The sequence below is a fragment of the Camelus dromedarius genome, chromosome 5 (genome assembly GCF_036321535.1).
Source record: "Camelus dromedarius isolate mCamDro1 chromosome 5, mCamDro1.pat, whole genome shotgun sequence".
Lineage (NCBI taxonomy): Eukaryota > Metazoa > Chordata > Mammalia > Artiodactyla > Camelidae > Camelus > Camelus dromedarius.
In genome coordinates, this window is record NC_087440.1 from 22,299,686 (window position 1) to 22,320,276 (window position 20,591).

The window sequence follows — 20,591 nt, forward strand, 5'->3', positions numbered from 1 at the left end:
TCTTCCTTCTAGCTCACCGCCCACCCTGGGCCTGCCTCTGACCGCCATTCTCCCTCACCCTGCTGCAGGGCCCAGCCTCGCCCCACATAAGCAAAGCTGCCAGCAGGATCCTTTGTGGGGCTGCTCCCGTGTGGCACTGCCTATGGGCCCCACCATGGGGCAACAGATGGACCTATGGTCTCTACAGAACAATGGTGGGGGAGGGGCCCTGGCATCGCCTGCCCTAAACAGGAAGCGCTGCATGAGCTTCAAAGAACTGGCAGGGCCAAGGGGCTGAGTGGCTGGAGCCAGTGCCAGGATTGGCGGCTGCCTGAAGAGATGCCTGCCAGCCTCGGGATGCCCAGCCTGCAGTGGGGGTGGGGCTGCAGTGGCAAGGGCAGCTGGGTCTTGGGCAGAGGATGCTTTGCACCCTCAGTGCAGCAGCCTCTGACCTGGAAGCAGCCTGAGGGAAGGGGGTTCAGACACAAGGCTGTTTCCCGGCTCTGCAGCCACCCGCCAGCAGGGCTGCTGGTTCTTTCCCAGGCCACAGTGGGTCTGGCCCTCCAGCAAGTAACCATGAGGGGCAGGGCTGGCACCAAGCCTGCTGCCCACTCCCTGCCTCCTGCTCCCAGCTGCTCTGCTCAGAGCCTTTTCCTCTCCACTTCCTGTTCACACAGTGGGGGGGGCGGGAAGTGGAGGGAGGAAGTTGGGGGGAGGCGTGTAGGGGGGAACCCATTGAATAAAAGGAATTAACCGTTTCCCTCCTCTGACCTCTGGGAATTTCCGCCTGTGAAAGTGTCTCGAAGAATCTGCAGAGCTGAGGGAGTGGGGAGGAGGGGTGCCCCTCTTGGCCCCCACCCCCTTCCCCGGTGGTAGTAGTGGGGCCAGATAACTCCCTCTGGGCCCCCTAACCTCTTGTTTCCCTGGCGCCAGGGGGGCAACGCCAAGGGCAGCCTGGAGCCTGGTGGCCTCACAGCCCCCTCCCAACCAATGGGGCTAGTGCGCCAGGCCTGCGACCCGAGCTCGGGCCGGGGGTTCAGAGCCGAGGGGGCGAGCGGGGTTTGCGCAGGAACTGCGAGAATCGGTGGTCCCAGGAAAATGAGCTCACACCCAGGCTGGCCAGGCACTGAGCCACACACCTTCCCTGCCAGAGCTGGTGCCCTTGGCCGGCCAACCATGGGGGACAAGGGCGGCGGGCGGGCCAGGCAAGCCTCAGACGCGGGGCGGGCACACCCTCCGGGGGCCACTCCCCCTGGAGCAGTAAAGGAGTTGGTAGGTTCGGGAAGCCAGTGGACAGCGCCCTCTAGTGCCGCCTGCCGACTCGGCCGGCGGCCCCCCAGGGCCCTCTCAAGGGCGGGCCTCAGGAAGCACCTGCTCCCCAGGACCAGTGGCCGCCCTGCATCTCCCCCAGGTGGCTTCCTTGTTTACAGGCCTCCTGCCCTGATCCCAGCGTCACTGCCTGTGGCCACTCCTCCTATTTCCAGTGACCGCTCCAGGAGCAGCTCATTCATCTTAGCCCCTGCCCACGCAGCTGCTCCCCTACCCCACCCCACCCCCTTCTGGCCCTCCCCCAGGCTTAGGGCCAAGGCCCTGAGGGCCTACTCTCTCTCCTCTCCTCCAGGCCTTGCTTAGTTTCCAGGGATCTAATTGCTGTGGCTTCCCGTTGCCCTGACTCAACGGAACCCCATTCTGTCAGTGCCAGAGAAGCCTGGAGCCTTTTTCCAGGAAAGAGGAAGTAGCCTAGTACCAGATGGGCAGGCTTAAGAGAGGACAGAAAGGGCAGGGGTGTCCCAGGCCGTCTTAGCCAAGTACCCTGGGAGGAGGGAGCAATAGGGCAGTGTTTGTTTAAGTAACATGTATCAAGCACTCATTATGTGCAAAGACAGAAGCCCCAAGCTGTTCTAAGTAAGCAAGTGACCATATCAGTGGTAGGCAGGGGTTTATACCTAATACTGACAGTGGGGAACAGTACCCTGAGCCCTCTACTGGGCATATCTAGGTGTGAGGGGAGCCTTAGACCACAGGGGGAGAGGAAGGGACCAGAAGCCCTCCCAATCTTCTTGGAACAAGGGAAAGGGAACAGGACTAGGATGCCCTCTACCCACCCAATGGGACCCTACCCCCATTTGCTCCCACTTTTGCTTCTGAGGGGAGATGGGGAATCTGAGACTCATCAAAGGTGGGCAGCTTCCATCCCTCTCCCTTGCCAGAAGCCATGAAGAGACCCTGTTGTTCCAGAGGCTAGAAGAATCAGCAGGACAAGATTATCCTACGACTGCATAAGGTAAGTATCTTGGAAGATGATTAGGCTGCAGGGGCAAGAGAGGAGCCAGCAGTCACTAACCAGGTGCTTAACCCCAGCCTGATGACAGAACACTCACTTGTTATTTTGGTCTATCAGCAGCTGATAGACCACACCCATAAAGCTGAGCAGTGGACTGTGAACACCAGTCCATGGAGCAAAGGGTGCTCAGCTGATGTTACAGGAAAGCCCTGCTCCAGGACTCCCCAAAGCCTCTAGCCACAACTAAAGAAGTGTAAGCTGGGAGGAGGGGCAGGTCACAGGAACTAGATGGGGAGAAAACTTATCTCTCAAATGCCAGTGGCAGTCTCACCTCCATGTTGGACCTCAACATTATGGCTCAATGCCAGGCAGTGGTAGGGCAGTATCAAAACTGGGCAGAAGTTGGGAAGGCAGAGATCCAGGATGGCAAAGAGAGGGGCAAGCAAAATCTAGCAGGTATAAGGGCCAGTGGAGGAAGGAAGAATGGGGGGACTTAGATTTATGGTTAGGCAATGGAGATTCCCAGGAAACTCTTGGGACAGCTAGCGGGGAGGGGAACAGATCAAGGAAGCACCAGCCAACAAATTGACTTGAGAAGTCAGTGCCCCCAGCTGCCTAAGTGCGAAAGGTTCTGCAGAGAGCAGCACCACCTGCTGGCCAAAGAGAAGAACAGTCCCTGCTGTAAGACTTGGGAGGGTGGGCCCTAATTCCCAACTGAAGCCTGGAGTCAGAAAGGATAGCGTGGAGGGCAAAGAAGTGAGCAGGAAATGGCAAAATCTCCAAGCAAAGGAGGGAAAGCCAAGGCTTGAAAGCATGCAGGACCCTGGCAGCCTCTCTGTGGCACCCCGGCCGCTCCTAGAGATTACTCAAACACCACTCAGCCCAGCATCAACACAAAGCCATCAACTCGAGAGTCACCACGGCAGCGCAGACAGTTTAATGCTCTGTAACCCCAACACCATCTCCCACTGTCCTCCATGAGTCCCTCTGCCCCAGGGCACCCCTCACACTGGAGTCCCAGACAGTGTGCACAAGAGCATGCCCACCATCAGCACCACCTTTCCTCCCAGCCCATGCCCAGGACTTGGGGGCACTGTCTTTTCACTTCTGGGACCTAGGGGCAGACAGAAGAGAGGGCTTCTGAGGGAGAAGAGCCACAGAATGAAAAGGAAGAATGGTAGTGCCCCAGAGGGTGAAGAGGATGTATGTGGGGAGTGAAAAGGAAATAAGAGCTGTTAGATGTGGGAGGGATGGTAATGGGGTCAGAATTCTGACTTCTCCAGGCTACGGCCCTCTATTAGGAAAGCAGGCTGACAGCCCAGCAAAACAGCAGCTCAAAGGTAGCTCTGAAGAACACGGGCAGCGGGCAGAATGTTCTCAGAGCTGATACCTCATGGGCAACAGCTATAATTCCACTCTCCCCGCCACAGTCCCAGCCCAGCAGCCTCCAGGAGACCATCACAGACAACACCATGGCCTTCCCAAGAAGGGACAAGTGATTGCCCCTCCTGCCTGCCCGCCTTTCAGGGCTGACACCTTCCTACAGCCAACTGAGGTGTTCCTCCTCATAGCGCTGGGGGTCGATGAAGGGCCGGTCAATAGAGCGGATCATCAGCTCCCCACAGTACACACACTCAGCAGCCACCAGTTCATCCAGGTCAGCCTTGAGCTGTTCCCTGCTGGGCCCTCCAGCAGCAGCGCCCCCCTCAGCCTCCTTGGCCCGGGTAGAGCCCTTGGCAGGGGGTGGAGCAGCCCCCAGCTTTCGCTGCAGCTCCTCAAGCCGGGCCTGCTTGTAGGCTGGCAGGCCAGGCCGCACGGCTTGCAGCAGGCAGTCAGCATGGAACATGTGGCCACAGAGGAAGAGGTAAAAAGGGCGATTGAGCAGGGGGAAGTCGCAGGTGGCACATTTGTCCTGGGGCTCCACAGTGCCGTAGCGGCCGCGCAGCTCCTGCAGGTCTCGCCGGATGCGCTGGGCACTGGCCGTGGCCTCTTCCATCTCCCGCTGCAGCTCTTGGATGTGGTGGTTGTAGGCCTTAAGCGAGCTGCAGATGGCCTCCTTGAAGTGGTCGATGGTGACGAAGTCAGGAAAGAAGGGCAGCACGTCCTCGATCTTGAGCAGGGGGCAGCTGGCCAGGCAGGCCATGGCTGTCTGCACATCCTCCTCCTCCTGCACCACGTGCCGCGCAATCTTCAGCCACAGCTTCTTGCGCAGCTCCTCGTCTTCCTCGGGCAAGTCAGCACACTGCTTGGCCAGGTCCACGTCCACCTGAGGGGAGACAGAGTGTTAGGGTCAAGCCCCGTCCCGACCCAGGACAGAGTCTGTGGGAGACAGAAGCCCAGGCAGAGGACCCATGGGCAGGATGCTTGCACTACGGGCAGCAAGTGAGGTGGGGCTCCTAGAGGCCAGGAAGAAACCTGTCTCAGTAATGGGCCTGTCCCTGCCAGAAGTATATAAACACTGCTTATGAGGGTGGGGTTGCAATTTTAGTGAATATAAAATTCACTGGGGAACATATTCAAAATACTGATTTGGGGGCCCTACCCACAGACAGTCCTGGGTTCAGACCCAGGAATTCACATTTTAAACAGCACTTCATATGATCCTGAGCAGGTGACAGTTCATGATTTGAGCAATGCAACTCAGCACCTCCCCTGATACATTTGTGGCTAGCACGTATGCAGAACTTACCTATGAGGTAAGTACTGTAACATTGTCCCCATTTTGTGGCTGACTAATCTGAGGCAGAGAGGTTCAGAAACTAGCCTGAGGTCACATAGCTCAGTAAGCGGCAGAACCAGAATTCAAACCTTGACTTCCGAGCCCATGTTCTTAACCTCTACACAGCAGCACCTCTATGTGAGGGAAGCCAGCACTCCCTAACCACACTGCCCCCAAACCCTTCAGTATCTGAAGCTACTGCTCTCCAGGCCCCTCTCCTGGATGGTGTCAAGGCTCCCTGGCTCACCTGCAGGGCCAGGTCCACAGCCTCCTCATACAGCTCCAGGACCTTGTAGACGTGGACACAAGCGCGGTGGTGGCCATGCTCAGCGCAGAGCCGCAGTGCATACTTGAGGTCATAATGTACCCGGTGTGGGCTGGCCCCGGCCTGTTCGAGGTAGGCCAGCAGCGAGGCTGGCTGGCCTCGGGCATACAGCGACAGCAGGTAATTGTGAATGGCCTGCTCAGTCTCGCCCAGCACGTTCACGCAGAACTCCATGTAGCGGATGGCCTGGCTCACCTGCTGGGCCTCACCACCCTGGCTGTAGTTCACCAGGGCAGGGATGAGCTGCCGGGCATCCAGCCGGCTGCCCTGCTCAATCCAGGTATCCACCAACTGGCGGGGGATGTGACGAATGAGGATGGGCGAGAACTTGTAGAAGAGCTGGGGGTCACGGTGGCGGGCGAGCACGGCCAGGGCCTCCTCATAGGCCTCGTGCTGGCAGTGGTATGCCACCACCCGCTCGTAGTCCTGCATGATCACCGCAAAGTACACCATGTGCTCCGTGTCCCCATGGCTGGCGAGCAGCTCGTGGATGGAGGCCCGGCTGGCAAAGAGCCACTCCTTGTGGCGGGGGCTGCTGAGGAAGGCGCGGAAGCGCTCCCGTGTTTCCCGGTAGAGGGTCAGGGCCTCTGGGTCCCCCTGCAGGGCCCCGAGCCGGCTCAGATAGAGCTCCGTCAGCCAGGTGGTAAGCAGCGTGGCCTGGGTGCGCTCAGCTGGCTTCAAACTGGCCAGTTTTCGCTGTAGGAACTCGGCCAGAGCTTCCTCTTGTCGGGCCTCCAGGAACTTGAGGGCAATCTCCTCAAAGTAGCTCTGAGTCAGGGCGTAGCAGCGGGCGCTCTCCAGGTATCGACGCTGGCGAAAGCAGAAGTCAGCCTCACGGGCCAGGACCGTGTCCAGGCAGTCAGGCCGCTCTCGACAATACTCTTTGGCCAGGTCGAAGCGGTTCATGTCCAGGTAAGTGCGCCAGACATCCCGGGCCTCCCGCTGTACGTGGTAGCGGAAGACAGCCCGCTCGGTGTAGGCCCACAGGTGGCCCATGGAGGAGTCCTTCACCATGTGCTTCAGAGGCCCAAACTTCTCCAGGAAGTGGTCCCGCAGCACCACCTGCCCTGTCAGCGTGCACACTGCCTCCACCCGGTCTGCCAGCAGCAGCAGGAAGTGGAACTGGGTCAGGACGATGGCCAGGGGTGGGCTGGCGCCGGGACCTACCCCGTCTGGGTACTCCCAGACCCGCTCCTCGCTCAGCAGGGAGTCGGGACGCCCGCAGTCCAGCGATCCGTACAGCACGCCATCCCCCATCATCCAGGCGAAGGCCCGGGGCGCAGAGCGCAACTTGGGGGTGTAGAAGGCCAACTCGCTGTAGCCTAGACTGCTGGGAAACTCACGGAATGGGGGTGGGTGGTCAGTGTAGGCAGCAAAGAGCCCTGAGAAGCCCTGGACCTCAGCTCCCTCAGCAGATCGGCCTATGAACTGGAAGAGGCGCTGCCGAGTGGTGGCGATAACAAAGCCACGCCCTTCGGGGCCCCGCTCAGCCTCAAGGGAGCACACAGGTGCTGGACCCCCTTCTTCATTTAGCACGTACAATGGACGGAAGTAGAGATCCGGGGCGGGGCCAAAAAGCCCACCCTCGCTGGCTGAGATCTCTGCTTCGAAGATCTGGCCTTGGGCAGTGCCGACCAGGATGGGGCCTGTGCTGGTCTCTGTGCCCAGGGCCTTGTTCCAGCCCACACTCTCCACCAGCTGCCCCTTCCAGCGTGCCAGGGGGCGCACCTTCTGTCCATTACGGTTCACGTAGAGGACTTCAGTACTGCTCAGAGCAATCAGCAGATGAGAGCCTGGAGTGGGGGAAAGCATGGCACCTCTGAGGATGCTGCCATGCCCACCCTCAGCCTCCTCCTTGATAGTACCACCCTCAGATCCCACCCACCCAGGCAGTGACTTACCCTCAGCACCCCCTGGCCTCCACCTCAGAACTCTTACCACCACTTACCAGTATGGTCCAGGAACATCTTGTGAACTTTGGCATCATCCTTGCGCCCCAGCTCCATGTGGTTAGGTTCATTTGCTTTGCCCAAGTCAATGCTGTTGGGACAAGAGTCACAGCATCACTCTAGAGAAGGGCAGATCCTTTTTTTGAATCACAGACCTTTTTATAATCTGATGAAAGGCATAGTCTTTCTTCCCTCAAATCTACATAGATACATAAAATTCTGAATGCAATCCGGGAACTCTAAAACACATACAGGGTCCTACTTAAGATCCCTCGGTTCTAAGAACTTCCCCCAACCCCCAGCCCCTTTTGAGAAGTCACTAAGCATAAGTCTTTTCCTTCTGCTTAACACACCTCCAGTGCATCTAGGAAGACAGGCAGGGGTATCGCAAAATACTAGGGTAAAAAGGGAATAACCAATAGTAGCTAATGGTTACTGAGCACTTTCTATATACCAAGCACCACACCAAGAGTTTAAGCTTAATCTCAATTAATCTTCACAATAACGTAGAGGGGGTGCTCCCTTACAGTTATTTCCTATTTAAGGTACTTCCCTTATTAAATTCTTTTCAAATTATATGTGCATTCTAACTAAAGAATCAATGCAAAGGTGAATGAAGAAAAAGTTAATGATTTTCTTCCCAATCCCGTTATTCCCAACAAAGAAAACTGATGTTAACATCTTTCTCTATGTTCATAACATAAATAAGGTTATTTTGTTACTGTTTTTACAAAAATGTCTTCACATTATATATATGTGTGTATATGCATGCTAATTTATAGCTTGCTTTTTTTACTTAATGATTTTTCATGAACATTCTACCGGGTCAACAGATACAGCTCTAACTCATTGTTTTAGTAACTGCATAATATTCTTTGATGGCCGAACCATAACTTAATCATCTTCCTATTGATGGGCATTCACCTTGGGTCATTTTTCATACAACAAATACTGCTGCAATCGGCATCCTTCTATCTATACCTTTGCAATCTGGTACTTTTCTTTCTACGTATGTATTCCCCAAAGAAAGTGGATTACTGGGTCAAAGTTATAGACATTTTAGAGTTTAACAGACACTGCCAGATTACTTTTCCAAAAGATGGTGGCAATTTATACTCTTACCAGCAACGTGTGAGAGTCCATCTCTGTGTATCTTCACCAGCACCACACATTATTACTGGTTTTAATTTTTGCTACACTAATAGGTTAAAAAAAATGGTGTCTTACCGTTATTTTAATTTGCATTTCCCACAGGTTGAAAATATTTTCAGATGTTTACTGGAAATTTGGAGTTTCTGTTCTGTGAACTGCTTGTTTATATTGTTTGCCTTCCCTTTTCTACTGAACGGTCTTTTTCTTATTAATTTGTAAGGGCTTTTTAAGGAACAGGGATGTAAATCCTTAGTCATATGTGGAAAAACATTATTTTCCCACCATCTTTTCTCTTGACCTGACTCATATCCTTTTTTGTTTTTATTTTGTTGTAGCAGCAATTTCTTCACAGTCAAATGTATCTATCTTTTCCCTTGTGGATTCTAGATCTTCTAGCTTGAGTAAGACGGTCTCCCTTCAGCCCAAGAACATAGAAATGTATTAAATATTCTTTTAATATTCACATTTTTTAAATATTTAAATAATTATTCCACTTAGAATTCATTTTTGCGCTACAGAGGTTTAGCTCTGTTTTATTCCAGATGGTCATTCCAGATAAACATTTTGCTGACACCTTTGTCACAAATTATTTTCAATTACTTATGTATTTATTTACTTACTTCCAGTTTTATTGAGATACATTATTTTCATTTAAAATGGATTTATTCCAGGACTCTAGACAGTTCCATTGATCTACATGACTAACTTGTGGGTTGGTACCATCTTTAACAGATGAAGGGACATGTTCAGAGAGACTGGGTGACTTACTCAAGATTCTATGGCTGGTAAGTGGGAGAACTGAGTTCTGAATCCAGGTCTACTATACTACATTGGTTCTCTTTGGGAAAGGAGAGAATACTTCCTGAAAATTCCAAATCCACTGTTTCACTTGCCCAGAGTGAAAGAGAGGCCCAGTCAGTCAGTGGTCCCCAAATACCACCAATCCACTCCCTACTCCTAAACCTTTTGGGTCCTCACTTACCGGAGAAGTGTATCCTTGCCCAGGCTCATGCAGAGCTGATTGCAAGAGACGACAAGACTGGTGATACGCTCGGAAGGGGTAAAGTCAATGCGCTGCTTTGTGAAGATGGGCACTTCCTTCTCTAGCTGGGCATTCACATACCCTAGGTGAGGAGTGAAGGAAAGGTTAGCTATGGAACAGAGGGAGAAAGGGAAAGGAGAGGCAACAAAAAAAGAGTGCTCCTCTCCACCTTCCCAATATAGTCCTACCCTAGGACCTTGGTTAACCTTGGTCAATATATCAAGGAGTTTGCTAATCACCTCTACATTAGTTCTGGGCTACATCAGGGGTTCTGGGCTCTTCCCACACCTCTGACAGGGGTGAGGAGTTGATTCTTTGAACCCTTGGGATGTTGTTACACCATGATGTACTTGCTTCCAGTGGTAACAGGGGGAAAGGGTTGGTCATTCTCCCTTATCAGTCTTTGGCCTAGCAATTCCAGCTCAACTAAAGGAGTCTAATTCTACCCTTTTCTCTCCTCCCTGCCTATGAGGTAATACTCTCAGTGGGTCTCCAGAAGGATGAGGGCAGAGGGATCCCTGGGGAACCAGTCCAATCAGCTGGTTAACAAATTGATGGCGCTTTCTCTCTAGCCTTCACTCTCATTTCTTTACCATTGCTCGAAATATCCCAGCGCTTCAGATCCCTCTGCCAACTCTGTATTAGTTTCTACGGAAATTTCCCCTCAACACTCATCTGCACCCAGCTCTAGCAATGGCCTAAAATACTTCATTGTCCCCTGTTTACTGACAAAGTTCCCTCTAGGACCATCCCTCCTTCCCCTACAACATTCCCCTTTCACTAGTTTCTTTGCCCACTCTCCTCCTCCCACCTTCAGAAGGGGCCTGGTGGGAAAATCTGAATCAGATGAAGCCTGGAGCCTATTCTCAGTTTTCCCAGCTGAGGCCCTCTAAGCAAGTCACTTCCTTATCTGAGTCCCAGTTCCCTCTTAGAAGGACTCTAGTGGCAGGGCCTAGATCACGCGGCTACTCTTGCTGCCCTTTCAAACTTCGACCATCCACTAGCTGGGGGCCATGAGGGCCTGAGCAGAATCAAGGGCCTAGACCCGGACTGCACGTCCAGGAGGTGAACCCGAGCTCTTGGAGCCACTCTCTCCGCTCCTCCCCTGCAGGTGCCAAGAGAGCTGAGAGGTGTAGCGGCGCTCTCACTTCCCTTACCCGAGTGAGGGATGCCCACGCTAGGGCAGCCGGGCTGCAAGACCGCCGAGCGCGACAGGGAGTCCTCGTATTCATCCAGGATAGACGCCATGGTGCCCGGCCTCTGGGTCCTCTGTCTCGGGCCCAGGGATTACAACAAGGCTTCCCCCAGGGATCCCCGTCTCCCCGGACTGGAAGCTGCGACTCCAAAGCCTCGGTAGGGATCTGACAGATCCTGGCAATCCGCTACCTCCTCCTCCTCCTCTTTAAAATCCTGAGGATCTTCTCGCTCTCGCCTTATAGAGCAAGAAGACTGGGGAGCATGACCCCTTGATTCTGGCGCAGTCCTACACCCAACTCCCGCCCCCAAGAGATCAGACCGACTCCCTTTTGCCGATTCCAGGTGATCGCAACCTCGCCCGAGTAGCTCAGCTGACTCCCGCCCCCGGGACGCGCGCCTATAACGTAACTTCCGGGTTCTCAGAAGCCTAAGTTTGCTCGCGCAGGAACGTCGCGGGGCCAGCCCCTGGGAGGTGCGGTGAGGAGTGCGGGGGCGGGGCCAGGGCCAGGGAGGGGGGAAGGGGCGGGGCCGAGGCCTCGTCGGCTCTCGAGAGGAGACGCCCCACACGCTTCCGAGCCGAAGAGCAGGGTGATGGACGGGCCCGCTGACCACAGGCCCCTCCCTCCTGCACCCTGCTGCAGTTCCGAGCTTTGACACTAGGAGGCAATCCCGGCTTTCTCAGCCCGCTTCCCGACCCGCCCAACGCAATCTCGGAGCGGGTCCCCAGCACCTTTCATGCCCAGGCTTCCCTCCCTCAGAAGACCGCCCAGCCTCTCTGTCCAGCTCCCGCTCCCACCTTTCTAAACAGCCCTTTGCCCTAGGTCCTCAAGAACCTCCCATTCCTCAATCTCATCTCCATCTTTTCCTACCTTCACAAGGCACAGGTAAGCAGTCCTGGACTCTCTTCTCCCACATCCAGGGTCCCACCAGTTTCCAGAAAGTGGCAGAGCTGTTGGTCTGGCCAGCAGGAAGCTGCTTGCTACCTAACCTGTCTCTGCCCTTGTCCGTAGTGGCTCCTTGGTGTGGGGGGAGACAGAAGGAGCAGCAGAAAAGACGAAGGACTGCTAAGGGGTACTGGGCTACTTACATTCATTCATTTAACAGAATGATGGTGAGCGCTTACTCTGTGCCTGGCCTTGGGCTAGGTGCTGAAGTCACAGAGGTAAGTACAACGCTGTCCTTGAAGGTCATAATCCAGCAGGGGCGATCGGCCAGTAAATAAGACAATTAATGCTAGAAAAATAATTGATTTTGTTCAGAAGTTCACTCGTTCCACCAGTGAGCACAAATACACTGTGCCAGGCAGGCACTGTTCCAGGTTCTGGGGGCCCTGCAAAGAACAGAACGGACAAGTCTCTGCCTTCATGACAGGTACCCAGGGACATGGCCACAGCGCTGTGGGAGCACAGAGGAGCCGGGAACAAATACATGAAAAGCCTGGTAGGAACGAGGGACAAGTGACTTCGGAGGCGGGTGGGGAGTCCAAAGCGGCAGAACAGGGACAGTTCGGGTGCGACTGCTATTGGGTTTCCCTCTTCCACAGCCTAGGCAACACAGACAGAGTCTGTTCCCTTCTGGGTTCATGAGCCTTGCTACTTTGCTAAAGTGGAAGGCTCTAGGCGAGGGTCATCACTGCCCTGACTTTAATGGGTAGCCCGTAGTTATGACTAAGAACACCCTCTTTACTCTCAAAAGCGACAAGTGTGCACCATACATTGTGTGGTCCCGCTACTCTTGCTGAACTTCCCTGACAGGCACAGAGGGCTGGACCCTCACCAGCCCTCACCAAAGGCTCTCTGGGCCTGGAGTGGCCCCGGGCTTGGTTATGTCCAACAGGTAGGCAGGTGGTTTCCATCCTGGGAAAAATGATCCCAGCCAGGGAGCTGCCCTGCTCCGTACATATGGCTCCACCCCAGATCACCTGCCCTATACATTAGGGAAATACAAATAGGTCCAGACAAAGGTCAAATAACCAGAAAAGGTAAGTTTACTGACTACCAACGATGTGCCAAGCTCCACACTAAGTTCCTAATATTTATGTTTTTTTCATCTTACCCGCACACTAATCCTATGAAATAGGCACTGCTCTTTTCCCCACGTTACATAAACAGAAACTGAAATTCAGCATGATGGAGCAATTTGTCCAAGGTCATGTGGTCAAGAAGCGGGAAAGCCAGGAGGCAATATTCAAATTCTAGAGATGCAGGAGAGTTCACTACCGCACTGTCCATGCCCCCAGTGCAAGCTGAGGCAAGAGGGGAATAGCTGATTCCTCAGGTCTGGACTGTCCAGACTGTCCCCACTGCATGAAGCTGGTTGGCACAGGAGGAGTATCTCAGGGTCACAGAGTCCTTGCAGCCACCTCCTCATTGTCTCCAAAGCCTCCCTCTTGGTTCCACTGCTCGCTGGGATGTATGCAGTGGGACCTAAGTGAGCCTTGCTTGATACAGACTCAGTATATACTCCCCGTTGAATTGATTACAACAGTAATCCCCCACATACTCATTCTTCAATGTAAGGCTGGACTTTGGAGTAAGAGTCAGAGACCAGCCTTCTTATTCCTGCCCAGTCACTGACTAGCTGTGACACAGTGTGCATTTGATGCTCTTAGCTTTGGTTTCCTCAACTACAGAAATAAATATAATGATACTTACCCACGATGTCTGTGCTGAAGAGTAAATGAGGTGAACTAGGTGAAAACTCATTGTGATAGCATAATGTCCAACATAGAGCTTATGCTCAATAAACTCTGAAAGTTTAATCTGACAGTCACTTTCAAGACCGCCTCCTCCATGGAGCCTCCCCCAGAACACAACTTCCCCTTCCAAACTGCTATGGCTTTCCTTGTCTTGGCCACTTACTGGCACCTAACTTTGAAGTGTGGGTATTTTGCTCTGATATAACAGAAGCTGACTCTGGGGAATACCTCAAACATTCCTGAACACCTGAATACAGAGATGCCTTAGGACGCGCACAGCTGGAGATCCAACAGCTCCTACGCCTCAGAACCCTGTGTAGTAGTTGCCATGAGACAGGTATGGACTGACTGCTGGGCCAGGGAGAGAGAGGATTAATGTGTGGAAAGCAGGTGAAAATGAGGTCAGACTTGAAGTGCATGTGTGATTTCCAAGGGCAAAAAAGCATTAGGCAGGCCTGAAGAAAACCAAGAGCAAAAGCCTGCAAATTGTATGATATTTAGAGGTGGGGAGCACTGAGAGCAGGGCAATGGGAGAAATGGGTCTGGTTGTGCCCATACTGTGAAAGCCATTGAATGGACCATCGGAAGATTTTGGCTGGGGGTGAAACCATCTGTTGTGGGTTCTGGAAAAATGGGTGGTGGCTTGGGTGGAGTCCACATCAGAGTGGATGAGATCTGAGACAGAAGCAGAGGAGAAGTGATGGGGGCCCAACCTGGACAAGAGACAGTGGACTAGAAAGACCCTGGGGGGATGTTTCTGAGGAAGGGCCACTGGGCTTAGTGTCAAGTTAGTTGCTGGAGGGGTGGGGAAGAAGAATGCAGAAAGGCACTAAAGAGAGCTAGCAGATGGTACAGTGACACCATTGTCTGGAAGGAAGTAGAGCTGGGGGAGCCGGGCAGAGGTCACATGACTGAGCTCAATCTGCATGGTTGCATCTGAGGTCCCTGCAGGGCCTTTACTCTAAGAGACCTAGCACCTGTGGGGCATTTACTAACTCACGAAGAAATATATATGAAACAATTGCAGGAATGAGCCTTTTCATGCTTCAGTTTCTACATTTGTAAAAGGAGAAAAATCTACTTTGTAGCATTGTGAGTATTATAGGATATTATGCACTGTGCCTACATCTAGAAAATGCTCAGTGCAAGTTAACTATAGCAGTAATTGTTGACTGAATGAAGACCCAGAACAAAAGGAATGATTTAATTGATTTAAGTAAGTAATTAAGTTTTTTTAAAAAAATAGATTCTTCTTTTTTTTTTTTTTTAACAGTTTTACATTTATAGAAAAGGTGAGAAAACAGTGGAGAGTTTCCATAAAACACACATCCAGTTTCTCTTATAATAAACATCTTCCATTAGCATGGTACAGTTCTTAATGTTTGAACTAATAGTGATGTGTTATTATTAACTAAAGTCCATACTTTATTCAGATTTCCTTAGTTTTTACCTAATATCTTCTTTCTGTTCCAGGATGCTATCCAGGATATGACCTTGTATTTAGTTGTCATGTCTTCTTAGGCGCCTCTTGACTGTGGCAGTTTTTAAAACTTTCCTTGTTTTAGGTGACCTTGACAATTTTGAGGAACACTGGGCAGCTAGAATGCTCTCTATTGGAATTTGTCTGCTATCTGTTTTTCATAATTAGACTGGGGTTATGGGGTTTGGGGAGGTCAAGTACCATTATGATGACATCACATCAAGGGTACATACCATCAACACCACTTATCACTGTTGATGTTGACCTTGATCACCTGACTGAGGTTTATCAGGTTTCTCCACTGTCAAGTTACTCTCCCCACCTCCCACCCACCCCTTTCCAGACTGTACTCTTTGGAAGGAAGTCACTATACACAGCCTATGCTGAAGAGTGGGGATTTATGCTTCCTTGAGGGTTAAGTATAAATCATTTGGAATTCTGTGTGGGAGATTTAGGAACTATAAATTTAATTTTTTAATTTTTATTATATATATATGTGCATATACAGAGAGGAGGGGGTGGGGGGAGTGCAATCCTTTGCCTCATACCCAGTTAAACTCCATTGGGTCTGTTCTTTTTTCTCAGTGCTGATCTAAGGATGTTCCCAGAATGTACCCCACCCCTCTACACACTTGAATATTTGGTCTTAGGTGTTTGTTTCCTCTGGACTAACTTCTTCCCTGATATTCCTCCCTTTGCCAGGACAGAGCCCCTCCTGGGTGGTCCCTCAGCCCTCTGTGCTGATCACTCCACATTATGATCACCTGCTTACAATTGCCTAGTAAATTCTCTCTTTTCTCTCCACTATCTCCATCCCCTCCCTCTCCCTCCCCTCCCCAGTGTCTCCCCTCCCCCTCTGTTTCCCTCTTTCCCCATCCCGGGCCAACTATGTCCTATGTAAGTCCCCTGAAGGCAGGGACATGTGTCTTGCAGACTCCCTCCTGGCACATTGTTGGCTCCTGTTAAAATATGCTGAAGGGAAAAAGGCCCTTGGCTCACTCAGGACACTTCTTTACAACACTTTATAAGAAGTAAATCTCTTCTTCCTGTTTGGTTCCCTTCCAGATGTTTCCAAACCTACCTAAAAATAGTTCAGTTCTCAAAAAGCCTTCTCCCCTCCCTGTTACTGTCATCCCTTCTCTCACTGAGTGAATGATGAAGCCCTGCCCCAGGCGAGTATAGACCCAGCTTGCCCTCTTTCTTCCCACCACCTTCTAGGTTCGTGAAGACCCCAGAAAAGTCACTGGGTGGGAGGGAAAAAGACACTTTTCTCACCTGTCTAGGTGGGAAATGAAGGCATCCTCAGGTCAGTGGTCCTCAAAAGGGATTCACGAATCCTTAAGGGTATATAAGTCTCTCCCAAGGAGCACAGGGCACCAAATAGTTTTAAGGGAAACAGTGTCCAGAGATTCCCTGGGCTGAAAGTCACTGGCAGGAGAAGGCACCTGGGAGCAAGGTCAGGTCCCTGTCCACGTCCCCTGCTCCTAGCTCTTCAAAAGAAAAGTGCACCACGCACCCACCGGGATGGTGAAATGGGAACCACCACCCCATTGCTTCAGGGTTTAAAAATCTGCAGGGATCCCAGCCGAGAGAGCACTAGAATGACTGTTGGTGTTCCCACAAAGACAGTAAAGACTAGGTGACAAGACAACATCAAATACTTTTTAGCTTTTTTCCCCCTTTTCTCTATAGGTTAAAAAACCTTTTTTTAATTGAAGTATAGTTGATTTACAAGGTTGTGTTAGTTTCAGGTGTATAACAAAGTGATTTAGTTTTATATATATATTCTTTTTCAGATTCTTTTCCATTATAGGTTATTACAAGATACTGAACATAGTTCCCTGTGCTACACAATAGGTCTGTGTTGTTTTCTAGTTCTTTAATTTGAGTATGATTTGAGAACCTAATCAAGTTTTAGCTGACTGAAAAACAATATCACTAACAATATTGGCCTATAATTTAGAAGGAGGTCCAATAATCAAGTAACACTGCTATACCAAATCTCTTTTCATTCCCATCTAATGATTTATGTGAACAAGGTTTCTCTGCATTTACATTAAACAAACAAAAAAAAAAACAGAAAAGAGAATTGATGCTGAACTTTGTTGCATTCAAGCATTCTATCCACGAATACAAAAACTAAATGAAAACAAAACCATAAAAGCTCTATGCATCTCATCAAAAGATGTATTTCTTATATATTTTTACTCTGTATGTGTAACTGTCTTTAGCAAAATGTGTGATATGTTTTAACCCACTGAATAATTGTAATGATAATTTAATTCAAAAGAAAATAACATTAAGACTTAGAGCCTCACAGTCGCAAGATATATAACATTATAATGTTCAAAAAATGTATATACTAATTGCATCTAATTAAAATAGGATATCAACAAAAACTTTCAATCACAATATACATTACAGTAAGAGTGGGAACACTGAAAGAGAAAATCAATAACATATACTTTCCAGCAGTTAAAGTTGAGTTTGTTCACATTTTTTTAAGTGGGTGAGGGAGGATTTTAAACTGCTTTGGTATTTTTAGATTCCATTGCATATATGTAAAAGAGCAAGGTAACAGTTTCCTTAAATGTCAATATTCACAGTTTGCTAGAAGTGGCATCCTTTGCAACTATTTGGTCTTCAGATGAAAAGTTTTAGTTGTCGGTACCTATAGGTGTATACACTTTACTTCTAGGGAGTTTGGGAGTCTTGGTGGGGTGCTTTGTACCAGCCCCACCTGTGCCAGGAGCCCCTCCCAGGCTGGCCCTTGCTCTCCTACCACCACCCTCCGTGCTCTTTCCCCAGACCCCTTTCTTCTCAGGAAATGGAGCCTCAGCTGGATGCTGCTGAACAAGTCACCTGGCGCCTCTGAGCTCCTCTCCTTCCCTCAACTGTAAACTGTGAGGGTGGAACTAGACCATCTCTGACAGTCTATGATTCTCTGAAAGCCAAACCTTTGTCACAGTCCATTTAGATAAACCTGGGGACAGCGCCCAGGGAATAATTTTTTTCAGGGCACTGCCTCCAGGCCGGTTGCTACGCTGTGTACCTATCTCTTAGTCAAGGATACATTTCAAAATATGCCTCAGTCAGGAAGCCTTCTCTGATTATGTGAAACCCAATAAAATCTAACAACAAGCCCTCACCCTGCCTCCAACATTTTAGATCATAAGACCTGACACACTGTAAGTACTTGGGAGGTGCCTGCTGAATTAATGCATGACTAGACCTGTTGATGTGCGTTTATATGCACACACTCCATCACACTGCATATGTCTGAATTAAACTTGCCTATATACTCACCCAAGTCACCTCTTGCAGAAACTGTTCTCAAGCTTTTAAAAATAGTGAGATTTTTGTATTAAAAACATAGCAACACTACAACAACAACAATAACATCCAAACCTTTCAAGAAGACCACCAGTACTGAGTGTTGTGAGGTTGCGAAGCAACTGGAACTCATAGCTGGTGGGAATATAAAATGGTGCAACCATCCGCAGCCATTTTATAGGCACTAACCTTTACCCAGCAGATCCATACCTGGGTATTTACCAGAGAGAAAGAAAACATATATCCACACAAAGACTTGGACATGAATGTTTATAGCAGCTTTATTCACAATAGCCCCTAACTGGAAACAACTCAAATGTCCATAAATAAGAGAATAAACAAATAGTGGTATATCCACACACTGGAATACTATACAGTGATAAAAAAGAACAAACTACCCTTATACACCACAGCACGAATGAATCTCAAAAACATGCAGAGTGCAAGAAGCCAGACATAAGAGAATACACAGAGTATGATTCTGTTCATTTGAAATTCCAAAACAGGCCAAAACTAAGTTTTAGTGACAGAAAGCTGATCAGTGTTTGCCTGGGATGTGGCATGGGAGTGGAAGATTGACTAGAAAGGAACAAGAGGGAACTTTTTAAGAGAGATGGAAATGTTTTATATCTTGGTTGTTGTAGTGGTGATTTACATAGGTGGACACGCAGGTTGAAACTCATTGAACTATACACTTAAAATGGGTGCATTTTAGGCATAAATGATATCTCAATAAAATTGATTGCAATACCAAATTTTAAAAAGATCTCTGCCCAAATGTCAGAATGGTAATTAGTGTTATAAGGCAAAAGATAATAAAACAATAGATAACCTGCTTTGTAGTCTGTAATTCTTTTTCTGTTTTTTTTACATTTAAAAAAATTGAAGTATAGTTGATTTACAATATCGTTTGTTTCAGGTATACAGCAAAGTAATTCAGTCTTATATATATATATATATATATTTTAATTATATATATATAAAACTGAACAGCAAAGTAATTCAGTTATATATGTGGGTGAATATGTATATATAAAACTAAGCTAAAGTTTAGTTTTACCCTATTTTAGAATTTTAAATAAATAGAATCATACTCTGCGTACTCTCTTATGTCTGGCTTCTTGCACTCTGAATGTTTTATATATATATATATAAAATAATCTGAAAACTACATATATAGTTATTATAGGTTATTGCAAGATATTTAAAATAGGTCCCTATGTTATACAATAATCCTTGCTGCTTATCTGTTTTATATATAGTAGTTTGTATCTGTTAATCCCATACTCCTAATTAATTCCTCCCCCCCTTCCCTTTTGGTAACCATAAATTAGTCTTCTATGTCTCTGTGAGTCTGTCTCTGTTTTGTATAGAGATACATTTGTATTATTTTTCAGGTTCCACATATAAGTGATGTCATATAATATTTGTCTTTGACTTACTTCATCAAGTATAATATTCTCTAGCCTATCTGCCCCTGTGCACCACCACCTCCCCCTCTCTTCCTCGGCGCTACCTAGGAGGTGGCAGCCATCTCCTAGTCGGCATCATGGCCGCCCTCAGACCCCTCGTGAAGCCCAAGATCGTCAAAAAGAGGACCAAGAAGTTCATCCGGCACCAGTCAGACCGATATGTCAAAATTAAGCAGAACTGGCGGAAACCCAGAGGCATTGACAACAGGGTGCGCAGGAGGTTCAAAGGCCAGATCCTGATGCCCAGCACTGGCTACGGGAGCAACAAGAAAACAAAGCAAATGCTGCCCAGCGTCTTCCTTAAGTTCCTGGTCCACAACGTCAAGGAGATCGAAGTGCTGCTGATGTGCAATAAATCTTACTGGGCTGAGATTGCTGACAACATCTCCTCCAAGAACTGCAAAGCCATTGTGGAAAAAGCAGCCCAGCTGGCCATCAGAGTCACCAATCCCAATGCCAGGCTGCGCAGCGAAGAAAATGAATAGACAGCTCGTGCACATTGTATTTGTGTTAATAAAACCATGAAACTAAAAAAAAAAAAATAATAATAAGATACAGTATTCTCTAGGTCCATCCATGTTGCTGCAAATGGCAATAATTTATTGTTTTTATGGCTGAGTAATATTCCATTGTGTGTGTGTGTGTGTACACACCACATCTTCTTAAACCAATCATCTGTTGATGGTATAGCCCATCATTCTTAAGAGGACTGAAAAGCCAGTGGTGCTGGAGCGACAGACCTGGGCTCTACAATCCTGGCTCTGTCTTAGTAGTGAGGCCTTCGGCAAGTCACTTAACTTCTAGGAGACTCAGTTTCTTCACCTGTAAAGTAACAAGAATAACATTACCAGTATATTAGAATGATGACTTTTTGTGTTGCCTATCTGGACCACAGAAGACAAAATTCTGAACCTATCTTATCTGACAAATTTGCATTGCTCACTCTCTGGTGGGGCCATGA

General features: G+C 49.2%; 2 protein-coding genes across 2 annotated transcripts; one reads left to right on the forward strand and one right to left on the reverse strand.

Annotated features, from left to right (window-relative positions):
- Positions 1 to 3,177: 3,177 nt before the first annotated feature.
- VPS18 (VPS18 core subunit of CORVET and HOPS complexes) lies at positions 3,178 to 11,053 on the reverse strand. Its single transcript, XM_010989301.3, has 5 exons — positions 10,608 to 11,053; positions 9,391 to 9,532; positions 7,256 to 7,347; positions 5,230 to 7,100; positions 3,178 to 4,529 (listed from the first exon to the last, which is right to left on the reverse strand). Exons 1-5 carry the CDS (start codon positions 10,696 to 10,698, stop codon positions 3,804 to 3,806), a joined length of 2,922 nt encoding a protein of 973 aa, XP_010987603.1. The 5' UTR covers positions 10,699 to 11,053; the 3' UTR covers positions 3,178 to 3,803.
- Positions 11,054 to 19,644: 8,591 nt separating this feature from the next.
- On the forward strand, positions 19,645 to 20,144 carry LOC105096866 (large ribosomal subunit protein eL32-like). The gene has a single exon (XM_064486389.1). The coding sequence runs from the start codon at positions 19,708 to 19,710 to the stop codon at positions 20,113 to 20,115; it is 408 nt and encodes a 135-aa protein (XP_064342459.1). The 5' UTR covers positions 19,645 to 19,707; the 3' UTR covers positions 20,116 to 20,144.
- Positions 20,145 to 20,591: the final 447 nt, after the last annotated feature.

Bases quoted from the DNA above. Each gene is read 5' to 3' on its own strand.
- VPS18 (XM_010989301.3), bottom strand. From the start codon at position 10,698: ATGGCGTCTATCCTGGATGAATACGAGGACTCCCTGTCGCGCTCGGCG. The intron at 9,533-10,607 runs GTAAGGGAAGTG...CTCCTCACCTAG, and splicing joins CGTGGGCATCCCTCACTCGG to GGTATGTGAATGCCCAGCTA. The intron at 4,530-5,229 runs GTGAGCCAGGGA...GTCTCCCCTCAG, and splicing joins CTGTGGACCTGGCCCTGCAG to GTGGACGTGGACCTGGCCAA.
- LOC105096866 (XM_064486389.1), top strand. From the start codon at position 19,708: ATGGCCGCCCTCAGACCCCTCGTGAAGCCCAAGATCGTCAAAAAGAGG.